The 15,272-nt window shown below is 46.3% G+C and overlaps 1 protein-coding gene across 2 annotated transcripts in view; it reads right to left on the minus strand.

Moving 5' to 3' along the window:
• ARHGAP33 (Rho GTPase activating protein 33) overlaps nucleotides 1-15,272 on the minus strand; it is a 45,833-nt gene that overhangs the window by 16,000 nt on the left and 14,561 nt on the right. For both annotated transcript variants that reach the window (XM_060275707.1, XM_035117984.2), the window contains exons 3-12: nucleotides 14,486-14,570; nucleotides 14,235-14,318; nucleotides 10,893-11,030; nucleotides 9,498-9,590; nucleotides 8,430-8,552; nucleotides 6,980-7,057; nucleotides 5,459-5,525; nucleotides 3,184-3,243; nucleotides 1,502-1,651; nucleotides 526-628 (exon numbers count right to left, since the gene is read on the minus strand). In XM_060275707.1, the coding sequence (XP_060131690.1) occupies nucleotides 526-628; nucleotides 1,502-1,651; nucleotides 3,184-3,243; nucleotides 5,459-5,525; nucleotides 6,980-7,057; nucleotides 8,430-8,552; nucleotides 9,498-9,590; nucleotides 10,893-11,030; nucleotides 14,235-14,318; nucleotides 14,486-14,570 (981 nt within the window). The remainder of the gene's footprint in view (nucleotides 1-525; nucleotides 629-1,501; nucleotides 1,652-3,183; nucleotides 3,244-5,458; nucleotides 5,526-6,979; nucleotides 7,058-8,429; nucleotides 8,553-9,497; nucleotides 9,591-10,892; nucleotides 11,031-14,234; nucleotides 14,319-14,485; nucleotides 14,571-15,272) is intronic.

The raw sequence follows: 15,272 nt of genomic DNA on the forward strand, positions 1-15,272 counted from the left end.
CAATTGCTTTCCTGGATGGAGAAAGGTTTGTGTGCATAGGACTTTTGCATGGCTGGAATGCAGCCTAATCTGCAAAGGTTTGCTCCGCCCACTTTTGCATCTTGCCCTGCCCACCACTGACCCACAGTCTGTGGAAAGTGGCCTACAAGGCGCTATGGACATCAGGCTGAAAAATATTGCCCTATCCCTCTTGCATGCAGCTGTCCCATGTGGTGAACCACTTCCTGTTTGGGGCAGAACTTTGCCCGAACTACCAGTCTCGGCTCCTATGCCACAAGGCACAGGGTTCACTTCCTTCCTTCCTTCCTTCCTTCCTTCCTCCTCCTCCTCCTCCTCCTCCTCCTCCTCCTCCTCCATATGCTCCTTTTCATGTACAGGATAGACCCTCCTTCATTTGTGAGTAAGATAGATGTGGCCATCATATCCCATCTAATTTGGCTGTTAAACCCCACCTTTGCCTCTAGGGCTTTCTGTGCTAAACAAGGACCCGGCCCACAACCCCTGCTCCTCCTGACCAGGGCTCACCGCAACCGTTGGATGTTGGAGGAGACTCCAGAGAGACGGTAGATGCCATCCACAATGCCATGTTTCTCGATAAAATCAGAGCAGGACCGTAGTACCTGGGGGACTGGCATAACAACAAGGAGCATATCTAAGAACAATATAATATAACAATCATCCTTACAACAACCACATAAGGTTAGGCCAGTGTGACAGCTACAGTTGTCCCCTTGGGTCAACATGTTAAAATAGGTTTCTTGTAGATGTTGAGCTCTGGCCACAAGCACTCATAAAGGACTAGGGAAATGAAAGTGGTAAGCCACAAAGCTTCTCCTTCTCTCTCTCTCTCTCTCTATATATATATATATAATGTTGGCAGCATGATTTATCTGAGCCCATCTCTAGTGAAAAATGAGTGGGAGATTAGCAGCCACACCTAACATCCATATTCTTACTAGTTAGCATGAGAAGGGGCTAGGTCCACTGTATGGCTGGGCAGATACTCAGACCATAGAAATACAACAGCTAGAGAGGGCTCTGTGTGATGTCATTTCCCCTCCTCTTCGCTCTGTTCAACCCACACATGTGGGCACCTGGAAGGGTAAATGGCAAATCATATATCCTCTCCTGCCCGTTAAAACCCATCCCACAGAATGCTCTTCAGTTGGTGGACATACTAAGGACAGAAATCAAACAAGGAGTGCTGACGCAGTTTGAGGAGAATGCTCAGCCATACAGGCACTTCCACCCCCTCCAATGCTGCAGAGGAGAGCCAATTGTGGTGTGGCAGTTAGAGTGTTGGACTAAGGCCTGGCAGACCACAGTTCAATCACTACTTACCCATGAAGCTCACCGGGTGATCTTGGACCATTCACTCTCTCTTAGCCTAACCAACCTGACAGGGTCGTTGTTGCTGAGATAAAATGGACTGTGTGTTGTTTTCCTAGTAGTAGATGAGGCCGCACTATCAGTAACAGGAAGGATCTGTGGGCAAAATTACCATCATTGCCTGAGTTCTTGAGGTGTTCGCCCAAATCGCAGCCAAACACTCTCTCTCGGAGGATCCCACGTTGCTTCAGGCGCTGCTTGCTGGGCCTGGACTTCATGAAAGTGCGAAGGAACCCGATGAGCTTGCCATGCTTCTTGGACACTGGAACAGAATGAAAGAGAGAGAGTTGCAGCCCTTCTCCAAGCCACTGCAGGACAGCCATTGCATGCGGGCTGCATCACAACGCCCAAGAAGACAGCAAAGATGCTACATCCCTCCCCCAAGCTGCTGTTTGCTGCAGGAAACTGGTATTGCAGCCAATAGTACACCTCCAGAGAGCCCACCAGGTGCTGCTGGACTATGGGCTCCCATCAGCCCCCAGCCAGCATGGGATGCTGGGAGTTGTGGCACAGCACCATCTAGAACAGCGTTTCTCAACTACTGTTCCGCGGCACACTACTGTGCCGCAAGACGGTGGCTGCTGTGCCGCAACGTGAGGCAACGAGAAGGGCGATTTGCGGCCGCCAATAGGCAGCGCTGACCCGCCGGAAAGGAAGCCGGCCGGGTCAGTCTGGAGGGCGCGAGGGCGCGAAGGGTGTTCCTCCGTCATCTCCTTGCCCTCGCTCCCTGAGCGAGGCAGCGCTTCATGGCCGAGGCTGCCTCCTCGCGCTCTCCCCGTGCGCTCAATGGAGAAGGCAGCGGCGCAGGGCGGCGGGGACTCTGGAGCAGCAGCAGCCCCGTCCAGCGGCGGCAGTAACAGCAGCAGCCGCAGCAGCAGCCACCCCACCTCGGCGGGCTCCTCACCGTCCTCCTCCGCCAGCCGGGGAGGGCTCTCGGGCCGCCAAGGAGCAGCGGCGGCGGCTACACCAGCGGGGAGGCCAGAGGGAGGCGGTGGTGGCGGCAGCAGCAGCAGCCCCAGCTCAGCCGCGGCCAGCCCAGGAGGGAGCGGGGGGCTGGCGGCAGGCAGGACGGAGGCGGTGCTCGAGGGCTCTCTCAGCAAGTACACCAACCTCATCCTCCCTATTCCTCAGTCCCCCACCCATTCCCAACCCCCAGGATTTGCCCCGTCTTTTAATGGTGGTGTGCCGCGTGATTTTTTTGACGGAACAAGTGTGCCGTGGCCCAAAAAAGGTTGAGAAACACTGATCTAGAAAACCGATACTTTTTCTTCCAGGAGAAAGGGCCATCTTGGCAAGGACTTTTGCCAAGGACACAGAACACAGGGAGAAAAAGCTGAAGCACACAGCCACTTATGCCACGATCTCAGTCCAGATTGGGTTTCCAAAACACATTCATGCGAGCAGATTCAAGAATGAATTTAATGTAATGTGTGCTTAAGCCTGGGTTGGTCCAAGACGAAGGACAAGATGGTGCCCTCTTCTGATTCCACATCCAGAATCTGACAGACTGGACACTGAACATTGGCAGAAGGACCCCAGGGGCAAGAAGGCTAGCTTAGGGGGTGCAGAGCAGGCCGCATGTCACACTCAGCTCTGTCCTGAAAGCCTTTCCACCCCACCCCACCCTGGTATATACTGCATGAGACAGCTGCTTCATCCTGCCTAACGGTAGGAGCCCTGCCTTTATCCCTCAAGCATGGTCCTTTCTTAGTCACCGAATGGTCATGCACACAAGTTTACACTAAGCGTTACAACCAGCATCAGCTCTCCCAGTCACCTTGGGTCGTGTCTCACCTGAGGTTGGAGAGAGGAGGCCTGGGGGCCCAGGGATGCCACAGCTCATCCCTTCTGCATCTGCACAGGAAGACACACAGAGCATGAAAGGCCAGGAAAGATTAAGAATTCGGTAGCTCAAAGCTACTGGCGTAAGTTGCTGTCCCACACTTCACCTCATTCAAACAGAGTATTTTCTAGGGCTGGTGACAATCTTACATAAACACCATCTCTTTTCAAACCACCGCAATCCCTGAAGCAAACACATCAAATCAAAACAGCACAAGGGCATGAGGGGAAGATGCAGTAATTGTTTTGGGCACACAAAATGGCTGCCATAAACCTCCCCTCTCCCCCACTTCCAGTCCTTGTCATTTAGTCGCCAGGGGCATTTCCCATCCCTTTAGCACTCTTAACTTGTGAGTCAATGTCTTTGCCAGGGCTACTCGTAGTCTGCTGTGCCATTTCTCGGCTGCAGCCTACTTTTGAGAGCTGCCCTGATAGATTTCTATGCGCACCAAAAAAACTCGGTATAAAATAAAATGAATTGCCTCTTATTTTTGAAAGCTTCACCCAGTAACCCAACTCACACCCTAATGCGGAAAGCTAACACAGGAAATGAAGGTGAGGGGAGCCTAATTGCTGAGAAATGATGGTTGATAGAGATCATGGTTGAGGAAGTCAATGGTTGTAGTGGCTGTGTGAAATAGATGGCAGGTGAAATTGGGTGAGTGTTTATGAATAATATGTGTTATGTTGGTCGAAAGTTTACATTATACTGCCTTGTACTATTCTCTGACTTTATGCGTATTGATATTGTTTATGTGTATGTTTTATTTTTATGTAAATCATTTGACATGGTTTTTTTATTGTTCTTACTATTTATGTAATTTTATCTACTATAAACTGCTTTGAGATCTTTGGATAGTAAACCGTCTATGAATGGAAATAAGAAATAATAAAAACAGAAGGACACAAACAGTAACACCAGACTAGGAATGGGGGATAAATTTGTTTGGTCTGCATTAAATTCACGCTCCCCAAACCAATACATGAACCGAAACCTCCGTCGAAATCCACATTTCTCCAAATTTTGTGATGCGGTTCTCCAACCAAACAATGTCCAGAAGTACATACATTTGTGAAAACAGCAAACAAACAGCATTCTGCTAAAGGTTCTCAAACTCTTTTTCTCTAGGCCACATGTAAAACTTTGCTTGCAGCACACCAATTTTTTTATCAATAGGAAATACATTGGAAAACAAATAAATCATAACTAGAATTGTTCTCTTTTACCACTTGATGTTCTTGCTCTCATTTTGAAAAGGTATCTATCCATATTCTAAAAATAAAAAATGATACTATACTACACTGAAATGTTTCAATGTTTCTTTGATTGACCTCAAATCTTCCTGCCATATTTGCCACCCTCTCCTGCCACACCCTTTGAGGACCACTGTGTTAAGCAGAAATTGCTTGCAAAAAATGTTTATACAAGGTAAAATTGTGTACCAAATTGTCCATATTAAAAGATAACGGGCAAAAAAAGTGAATCAACATATGGGATGATGGGCTGAGGATGATGGGAGTTGTAGTCCAAAACATCTGCAGGGCACCAAATTAATAAAGGCTGCTATAGACACACACTGCCCAGCTCTTGTCAGCCAAGTGTTCCAAACAACTTACGACTGCAACCTAGATACATTATGCAAATTAAACAAATTTGCATTTGTTTTGCATAATTTATGCCCGTTTTTGCACTTGCATAGTTTGATTGATTTGGATAGTCAGTGTGATGGATGTTGGTCTTAGATTGTGAAGACCCAGGTTCAAATCCCCAGGCCATGCAGCTGCCTGGGTGGCCCTGGGCCAGTTGCTTTTGCTTAGCCTAACATGTCACAGCATTTCCATGACAGGAAAAATTATACAATCTCCTTAGTTCTGGTACAATAAAAAGGAGAGCTAGAGTGAAGAATCAGAGCACGCGCATAGCTTCTGGAACATTTGTGAAGAGCCGGTCCTAACATTAGGCACAGTGGGGCAGTCGCCTCAGGCGGCTAATTTTAGGTGTCATGAAAGAGCTAGGCATCTGAAAGAGCACAACGTGATCCTCCTGCATGCAGAAAGACACAAGTGTTCCAGGGTTGTTTCCAGTAATACCAATAAATATGCAAAGTGATTGAAAATGTATTTGCTGGAAATGGGGGTCATTATGTTTCTACAGCAAGCCAAATTGTAGATCTAGGAGAATCAGCATATGTAGTAGAACACAGCAAGTCAAGGAAGATGTGCTCACCTGTTTTGAGTCCTGGGCTGGGGCGCTCTGAGAACAGTTCCACACACTCGCTGGGGAAGAACCCCACCTGGAAAAGAGGCAGGCAAGGAAGAGTTCAACATACAGAAGAAAAAAAGGCCCCCCTCCCTGACAAAGCTAAATATGCCTCCTTAAGAAAAACAACCAGGCCTTCCCCTGGTTTAGGCACTTCTTAAATCCTACCTCAGTTATTTATGCCCACCACAAGTGAATGTGGCAAACAGGCCATTAACAAAAATTCTGATGCAATCAATTCATCTATACCGGTTATGGATTAACCAGTATAGGCATAAAACTGTCCAGACAGGTGATGATGGCTAAATTCATGCACTTGCCACACTAGGTGACTGGAATTGCCATGGAGGGAGTGGGGCCGACTGAAGCAAGCTACTGAGAGTCATGTTTCTCTCAAGCCAAATTGCAAGAGGCCTCTCTGCCGACTTAACATGGTCCTAAAATGATACTGACCCCAAAAGCATTGGTATTTGTTTTGAAAGGAATATCTGGTTTAATAAAAATAAAAAAAAACGCAGAATTGTGCAGATATTTTAAGAAAATCCGTGAAACGGCATTTTGGAGCAAACTAAAATATCAGGGTTTTTTTAAAAAAAAAATGGATGTGCTGATAAAATGGAGCTGAGCAGAAAATTAACAGTGAACCGGTGCCAGAAAAAGCTCCTCAGCTGATACATTGCAGCCTACATATACCCAAATGATGTCTTTTCAGAAAGACAGAAGAGTGGCACTAGGCATAGCTGTCAACCCTCCCATTTTTTTGTGGGAAACCCCCTTATTTCAATCAGTTTCCCGCTGGCAGCCCGGATTGTAAAATATCCCATAAATCTCCCGGATTTTAAAGGAAGCAGCTCCTCTCCCTCCCTGTTGGCCAGGGAGGCTCCACTCGCCCCTCCCCCCCCGCAAGCGAGCAGCCAGCCGCCGCCCGGTAAAACGCCTCGCTCGGCAGCTGGCTGCTTGCTCACTTGCGAGTGCGGCCGGAAATCGCCTCTGCATGGCCGGGCATGCACAGAAGCAATTTCTGGTGCCCTGGACATGCGCAGAGGCGATTTCCGGCAGCACTCGGCAAGTGATCCCTTATTTTTCAATCCTAAAGTTGACAGCTATTTTTCAATCCTAAAGTTGACAGCTATGCACTATGATTCACCAGATGTTGCTGGACTACAGCTCCCATCATCCCCAATCGCTCTCTGAAAGTCTGCCACTTTTTCAAGTCACTTGTTTAAATCAAGGTGGGGAAGATCTCCATCCCAGCCAGGGCTGCACACCAGCAATGAGAGCAACCCAAGAAAAAAGGGGTGGGGCCTAAGCCACCACACACAGACACACACTCATACCCCTATCTAGACACACACACACTCTTTCTTCACTCCCACCCATCCATCCAAATTTCTCTTTAATACAATGTGGCCATCTAAGACATAGTGCTGATCCTATGCTCCAACATATGTCTCCTAATGCAATGTGTCTTCCTTCCTGAATCCCAACCTGGAATCCATGTTTTCCTCGCCACCAGCTCCTGTCCTCCTTGGGGGGCATATCAATCACAGAGATGATGTCTCCAACCTGTGCCAAACAAATTAACAAAACAACAACAATCCTATGTTAGTGCATGGGCCACAGTGGGCAATTTCCAATGTTAGCCATACTTAAAAGTAGATCCACTGAATCTACTAGATTTAAGTACCTCAGAGAAGACTCAATGATTTTGGTAGGTCTACTCTGACTACGAGGAACGCCCAGAACCTCTACGGGACTTGTTCCAGTCTGCCAGAGTCTGGGTTACAAAGGTGTGTACTTCATATGAAGGTGATTAAAATATATAGGGTTGCCTCCAACTAAGTTCTTCTTAGAATAGACCCACTGGAATTAATGGACCTAAGTTCACCATGTCCATTAATTTCAATGAGCCTATTCTGAGTAGGACTCACACTGGACACAACCTTTAGTAGTTACATTTTAAATTGGGCTTTTTCTGAAGTACCTCATATATATGACCACATTTTATCAATCTTTTATACTACCCAGAAGAAAGTCCCACTGAGTCCCATTTGTGAAACAAAGAGAAAACGTGCAGAATTGATCTATGCTGACAAACAGCAGGTGATGTTTGTCCCCAGGGAATCCCTGGGCTTCCTCAGAAGATTGGTGAGAAAAATTTATCCCCCACCATGACAGGACATTCCTTTGAATGTGCTGGCACATGTGGGTCCTAGGCATGCCCTGAGGTGCACTTGGTTCACACAAGATGACAGTGAGGCCCTAGCAAGATAGAGCTCCACAGGAAGCAAGATGGCACCCAAGGTTTTGCCCCAGAATCCTTTGCGGTGTGCAAGGGACTCCACCACAGATACGGAGTGTTCCTTGGCAGGCAAGTCAATGTGAAAGATTCAAAGATTTGGAAACCACAGTGAGGGGGGCTGTAAATATTTTTAGGAAATAAAAAGACAGCTGTTTTATTGATTATTGTTTCTTTCTGGTTTTAAATTCATGGCATTGGAAGCCAACGTTAGTCAGGGTAGGCCCATTTAAATTAATGGAGACAATGAACTTAATCCCACTGATTTCATTAAAAAAAAAAAATCCTTCCAGTAGCACCTTAGAGACCAACTAAGTTTGTCATAGGTATGAGCTTTCGTGTGCATGCACACTTCTTCAGATGACAAACTTAGTTGGTCTCTAAGGTGCTACTGGAAGGATTTTGTTTGTTTGTTTTGCTAGTTTGTCTGTGACTGTTGTATACCTGGAAGTGGTAATGGTTTAACCCCCCCCCCCAAAAAAAATCAGTTTTAATAAATCTTCCCTGGGGGAGAGCAACTCTTTGTGCTCCCAAGCAACACCCTAGCTGGGAAGAGAGATTGAAAAGATATTGCATTGCAGATCTACCCACAAGAGAAAAGCCATACCGAAGTAACATGCACTACAAAGTAGGGCTCACCTCAAAGGAGAGCTCGTCGGATGCCTGCGCCGTGTAGCGTTTTACCACATGAGCAGCTGCAATGGCAGGAACATTGATAGAAGCTTCCTCATTGACCAGCAGTCGGTTGCCATGGTTATCAATCTGAAATATAAGGGGAGGGGGAGAATACAAGTGAAGTGGGTGAAGCCTTGGAATGTTCTGTGGGTGTCATCCAGAGAGGAACAGGATGCCATTATGGCTGGGGTAATACTCAGAGGTAGATGGGAGAAAGGAAAAGACGCACCTGAGATACAGATGTTAGAGAATTCCATCAGAAACTGAAATAAGAGCAAAAGTCCCATTCTCCCCCCCCCCCAATTTGCCTGTTCGTCAGAGGTCAGGAACAGAAATCACAGAAGCAAATGCAAGCAGCATTCGGTACTGTACTGTTGTGCTTCTAGTCTGCAAATGTTATGTAAATCGTTATACTATTTGCTGAAATGTTTTTGACATTTCCCTTCCACTGAAATCAATTGCTTTATTTAATTACACACTTTTCAGCCGCAGCAGATAGCAAGATGAATAGCGTAGGTTTTAGCGGAAATCAAACTGTAGCAGAACAGAAACAGCACTGATTGTGACGGACCCAGGACTGGATAAAAATCGTTACCTCCTTACATCCCTAATCCCAGCATACAGTAACCAGGTCACACCATTCACATAGGGCTTCCATCTAATTTTCTGCTAGATTTCCGCAACAGGCAGAAATGGGTATCTGTGGAGCCCTTGAAAGCAAGATTAACATTTCTAGCACTCTGGCAGCGTCAATGGTTTACTCTGTGTAGTAATATTACCTACTTAACTTTTCTGCAGAAAATTCCAAATGTCTCAGGCATTTCACATATATTGTTTAAGACTTGTATTTGTCTGCTTCACACACACACACACACACACACAAACAAACAAACAAACAATATTATATTGCACAGTGCTTCATCAGATCCTATATGAGAAATTAAAATTAAAAGAAATACAGAAAGCATATTTCAGCTTGCAAATGATATAGCTGCATCATCTACCACCACAGCTACCCTCACTGTTCCTCACCTCCATCCAGGTGAGGACTGGTCCACAGTTGATGTTGCTGTCCACAATGGCTGACAGCTTCTCCAGGTACTGTGAAAGCATGGGCACCAGCAGCTGCCAAAAGGAGAGAGAAAACGTAAGATGTCACTGGCATAACAGCTCCCTGATTTGGTGTCAACAGAAGCCGACAACTACTTGAGAAGAGATGGTATAATGATGGGTACTTAGGAAGCACCAAAGTCTGGAAGTCTTTGGCAACGCTGTCTCTGAACATGTGCAGAGTGCTTATTACACAGTAACTTGCGGCAGGTCCCCCACCTATTAGGTATAGTGGGGGTAGTTTCTTGGAATTAAAAGACTGGTAGCCCTCGGTATCGGATAGCATTTAATTTAATTTCATTATTTGTTATTACAATTACAGTGGTACCTTGGTTCTCAAACTTAATCCGTTCCAGGAATCCATTTGACTCCCAAAACCATTTGAAAACCAAGGCGCGGCTTCCGGTCGGCTGTAGAAGCTTCCTGTACTCAAGCGGAAGCTGAGTTGGACATTCGGCTTCTGAAAAACCTTTGCAAACCAGAACTTACTTCCGGGTTTGCGGCGTTCGGGAGCCGATGTGTTTGGCAAGTAAGCCATTCGTGAACCAAAGTTCCACTGTATTTCATACCAAGGTGGAATGCACTTCACAATTTTATCCTCACAACAACCTTGCAAGGAAGGTTAGCCCAAGAGGCAGTAGCTGGTCCAAGGCTACCCAGTGAGCTTCATGGCTTGAGTGGAGATTTGAACCCTGGTCTCCCCGGCCCTATGCAACACTCTAACCACTTGGAAGGGGTCATAAGGATCATCTGCTCCAACCCCCTGCAATGCAGGAATATTTTGCCCAGCAAACCCACACTCCCTGAGATTAAGAGACGCATGCTCTACCAAATGGGCTATCAGCATAGCTGCCAAGTTATCCCTTTTTTTAAGGGATTTTCTTTTATGCTGAATAGGCTTCCTCGCGAGAAAAGGGAAAACTTGGCAGCTATGGCTATCAGGGAGAGTGACCACCTTGCTCTTTGCCTCACGCAGCAAAATGTCTTGGGCCAGGCCTGTAAGTCGGGGTAGAATAAGACTGAGAAAGATGTCCGGTCTCCAGAGGCAGTGCAAATTCCCTGGACAATTTATATACTAGTGCAGGCATCCCCAAACTGCGGCCCTCCAGATGTTTTGGCCTACAACTTCCATGAGCCCTAGCTAACAGGATCAGTGGTCAGGGAAGATGGGAATTGTAGTCCAAAACATCTGGAGGGCCGAAGTTTGGGGATGCCTGTACTAGTCAGAAGCCTGTACTATGCACGCCAGAAGCCAAGCCACAGATAGTCACACCCTCCTCAAAACACTCCCCACGCACCCCTCAAAATGACAATCACCTCAGGGTGGGCCCGCATGTGGCTGAGGGGCGGCAATTCGGGAAGCTGAGAGAAGCGCCTGTCGAAGATGCAGCAGTGGAGGTGAGCATCCAGGGTACAGAATTCCTCGTAACTGCGGTGTACCTGCCAGCTCTTTCCCTGCGGGGAGAAAGGCAAACACTGAGAAACAAAAAAGTAAAAGGTTGGCCCCTAAGAAAAGTTCAAAATACCTTTAGTTGGCTTAATAAATATTATTTTAACCTACTATGAATTCAGAGCCATGCAGGTAGAAGAGGTTGACAGATGTTGAGCAAACCCAGGGTCAATATGTGTGTGTGTGTGTGTGTGTGTGTGTGTGTGTGTGAGAGAGAGAGAGAGAGAGAGAGAGAGAGAGAGAGAGAGAGAGAGAGAGAGAGAGTGTTTGAATTGCATTCGCAGGGCCCACCCAAGCCCAGCATTTACCACAAAGCATCCCTTGAGCAGCTGTTTGGTCACTGCCAGGGAGGGATCATCATTAACACCTGTCCTGGGCCTTTAAACAATTGCCACCCACCCCTGGTGCTTTTATCAGTGACAGACGGCTCTGATAAAATTCCCCACAATGCCTCACAGCGCTGCTACATCAGGGGCAGTGTGGGAAATTTTAATGGTGGTTCTCAGACCCAGCTGTTCCATCTCTGAAGGGAGCATTGCTGTGGCTGCTGCCACCCGCCCCTGCCACCAGGTAAGCCCACGGATTTGTGGTAAAATTTAAATGCTGGCTCCCAGACTCAGTTGTCAGTAATGATTGGAGCACAGTCGCTGCAACTTCCTGCAGTGCCAGCCACAGCAAGTAAGCCTAACAAGGATTGCTGAGGGACCCCTCAAACCTGGAACTGCCCTGTCTCTGTGCCAAAAGTTCAATGAACACAGCAGAAACCAAGGCCCAGGGGCACAATCCAAACACACAGACAACATCCCAGACATGCGTCGAGATGCTGGTGCAGTGTGTGGCAGTTGGAAGAAGGAGAAGGAGGAGGAGGAGGAGGAGGAGGAGGAGGAGGAGGAGGAGGAGGAGGAGGAGGAGGAGAAGAAGAAGAAGAAGAAGAAGAAGAAGAAGAAGAAGAAGAAGAAGAAGAAGAAGAAGAAGAAGAAGAAGAAGAAGAAGAAGAGGAAGAAGAGCATGCTAGGGATTAGGAAAGGAACTGAGAACAAAATTGCCAATATCATAATGCCATTATACAGTTCTATGGCGTGGCTGCATTTGGAATACTGTGTACACTTCTGGCTGCCTGGCCTCAAAAAGGATACAGTATTCTAGAGTTGGAAAAAACTTTTGGGAGAAGGACAGTCAAAATGGTCAAAGGAATTGGAGCAAGTCCCTTGTGAGGAAAGGTTGCAGAGTTTGGGATTTTTTTGGCGTAGAGAAAAGGCAATACGGCAGCGATAAGAGGCCAAACAGATCAAAAATTAATTGAAGAATGAGATTGTGTAAAGGAGTACATGAAAAAACATTGTTCTGGGATAAATATATCGATATGCAATGAATAAGGTTTACAGGGTAGAAATATTGAGGAAATGGATGGAAGTGGAACAAAAACAAAGTAATACGAATAAAAGAAGATTAAGGGAAGGAGGTCAAACATGGGTGGAGGGAAGTCTATGTTTTTATGTATTTTTTGGTGTGTTCTTTTTATTTATTTTTCTTTTGTGTAATTTGTTTTTTTTGTTTTTTTTCTCTCGTGATATTGTTTGGTTTTTGTTACTGCAATTCAATAAACTGTGTTGGTTTCAGTTTATAAATAAATAAAAACAAACAAACAAAAAGGTAGCATGGGAGAAGTGCATGAATGGCATGGAGAAAGTAGATAGAGAAAAGTTCTTCTCCCTCTCTCATAACACTAGAGACTCAAGGCCATCCAATGAAGCTGAATGTTGGAAGATTCAGGACAGGCGTCAAAGAAAGTCCTTCTTCACATAGCTTGCAGTTAAAGGCTGAAATTTGCTCCCATAGGAGGCAATGATGGCCAAAAACTAGCATGGTTGTAAAAGAGGATTAGACAAATATGTGGAAGACAAGGTTGTCTGCAGCTACTATGCACGATGGCTATGTTCTCCCTCCAGGGTCAGAGGCGTTATGTCTGAGTCCCAGCAGCAGGGAATCGAGGGTGGGAAGAGTGAGGTTGCACTGAGGTCCTGCTTGAGGACTTCTCACGGGCATCTGTGAGAACAGGATGCTGGACTAGCCAGTCCTTTGGCCTGGTCCAGCAGATTTGGTTGGCTGAGCAGGACTACAGAACGGGAATATTCCAGGTTGGCGGAACTCATACCAGCCTTCATACAAATATATCCCAGGGTGGTTCACAATTAAGAAACGACAATTACATACAATTACATAATTCAAATATAATAAAACACGCAGCACATAATTAAAATGGAAGCACAGCACAACTTCAACCCTAATTCAGATTGCAGAATAGGTAGCCAGATTATCTAACATTTAAAGGAAACTAGGTCTTTCCCTCAGTATCATCAAAAAAAGACAAACAGAACGCTGTCTCCCCTACAAACCTAAACCTGTTTTATACCAATTTATGAGCTCCCGTTGCTCGGTCCCAGCTCCTGCCAACCTAGCAGTTCGAAAGCACGCCAAAGTGCAAGTAGATAAATAGGTATCGCTACAGCGGGAAGGTAAACGGTGTTTCCATGTGCTGCTCTGGTTCGCCAGAAGCGGCTTCGTCATGCTGGCCACATGACCTGGAAGCTGTACGCTGGCTCCCTCGGCCAATAACGCGAGATGAGCGCTGCAACCCCAGAGTCAGTCACGACTGGACCTAATGGTCAGGGGTCCCTTTACCTTTTTTAACAGTCAAAGAACAATGAATCCTGGGAATCGTAGTACAGTAGGTAATTAAGAATGTATCAGAGACGCTTAACACCCCCTCCTCAAAGAGCTACAATTCCCAGAATTCCCTGGGAACGCGCATTATGCCTACTTAACAAGCCAATCCCATCCAGAGTTTTGCATGCTTAAACCCATTGCACAAAACCATATCTACCTCTGCACTGGATCTGGCTGCAAGTTTGTAGGGCAGGTATAAACCTTGGTTAGATTAGAAACAATTTTGAATCTTTTAAAAAGTAATTCGCTTTGAAATAATTTAAACTGTCAAGTTAAATTGTTACTTTTTTAAATTGAACTATTTTTGAAGCTTAAAATTATTTCCGATTTAACCGATTTAACCACAGTATAAAATAATGTACTAATGGGTGAACAGCTGCTAGTCAGCTGAAAACTCGGCTCAAGAGGATAAGAAGCAAATCCAACCAAATCAAACAAATCCAACAGGTTTTGCCAGTTGACTCCCCCGCCCCGCCCCTTACCTGGCAGGTGACCTGCACATCAAACAGCACCTCTCCCTCCTCCAAGTGGCTGAGATTCTCATTCTGCTCAGGTGCAAGCTGCAGCTGTGGGGAGAGAGAAAATTTAAGTGCCCCCTCCAGCAGTGGGGAGGCAGAAACATCCACCTGTCCTGCCACTTCCCTTCCCAGCCTGCCACAGGGACTCAGGTGCCCAAGGTAACAGGTTCCTCAACCTCCCAAGTCCTGCGAAAAAAGCAGGGTGGCAAACGTACCTCAATGTGTCCAAAGTCAAGAGCTTCGTAGTGGAAATGAGCACACTCGGTCAGCTTGGGGAAGTGGCCTCGTGTGATGGAAAGTCTGCAGGGAAAGAAAGACAGGTCTATGTAAGGGAATGAGTTACGTTGCTGTGGATGTCAACTCTTGGGTTTCAAGTCTAAGGCAAAATACTAAAAAGCACCCTATTGCAATATGCAATGAAGTCATTGTGACATCCTGAGCCCAACCTCCCTCCCATGGGTGTCCATCGCAGGGGGCAGGGGAAAGGATTTTCCTCCCCACCCTGCCCTAGATGAACCATAATTCTAAAATTCCCAGCTATCTTTCATTTTTTAAAAAAAACATAAGGCTGCATACACACTATACCTTTAAAACATGCTCAAAGCACATTCCCACACTCCCTCCCCAAGAATTCTGGGCCTTTGAAGGAAAGAAGGCACTTCAAATGTGTTTTAAAGAGTATCGTACGTACGCAGTCTAAGTTCCTAGCATTTGTAGAATCTCAGATAAAATGTACACACGCAATTCTTCTCATTTTTGTATGATGGAAACTAGCCTGCTCCCCACTTTGGGTGTTTTGTTTTGCTTTGCCTCCACCCCACCCCATAAACCAGGCTTCCTCAAACTCGGCCCTCCAGATGTTTTGAGACTACAATTCCCATCATCCCTGACCATTGGTCCTGCTAGCTAGGGATCATGGGAGTTGTAGGCCAAAAAAACCTGGAGGGCCGAGGTTTTGGAAGCCTGCTAAACATTCCTGTGGAAGCCCATGGATCTTCCTCT

Source organism: Zootoca vivipara, chromosome 6 (assembly GCF_963506605.1).
Source record: "Zootoca vivipara chromosome 6, rZooViv1.1, whole genome shotgun sequence".
Classification (NCBI taxonomy): Eukaryota; Metazoa; Chordata; class Lepidosauria; order Squamata; family Lacertidae; genus Zootoca; species Zootoca vivipara.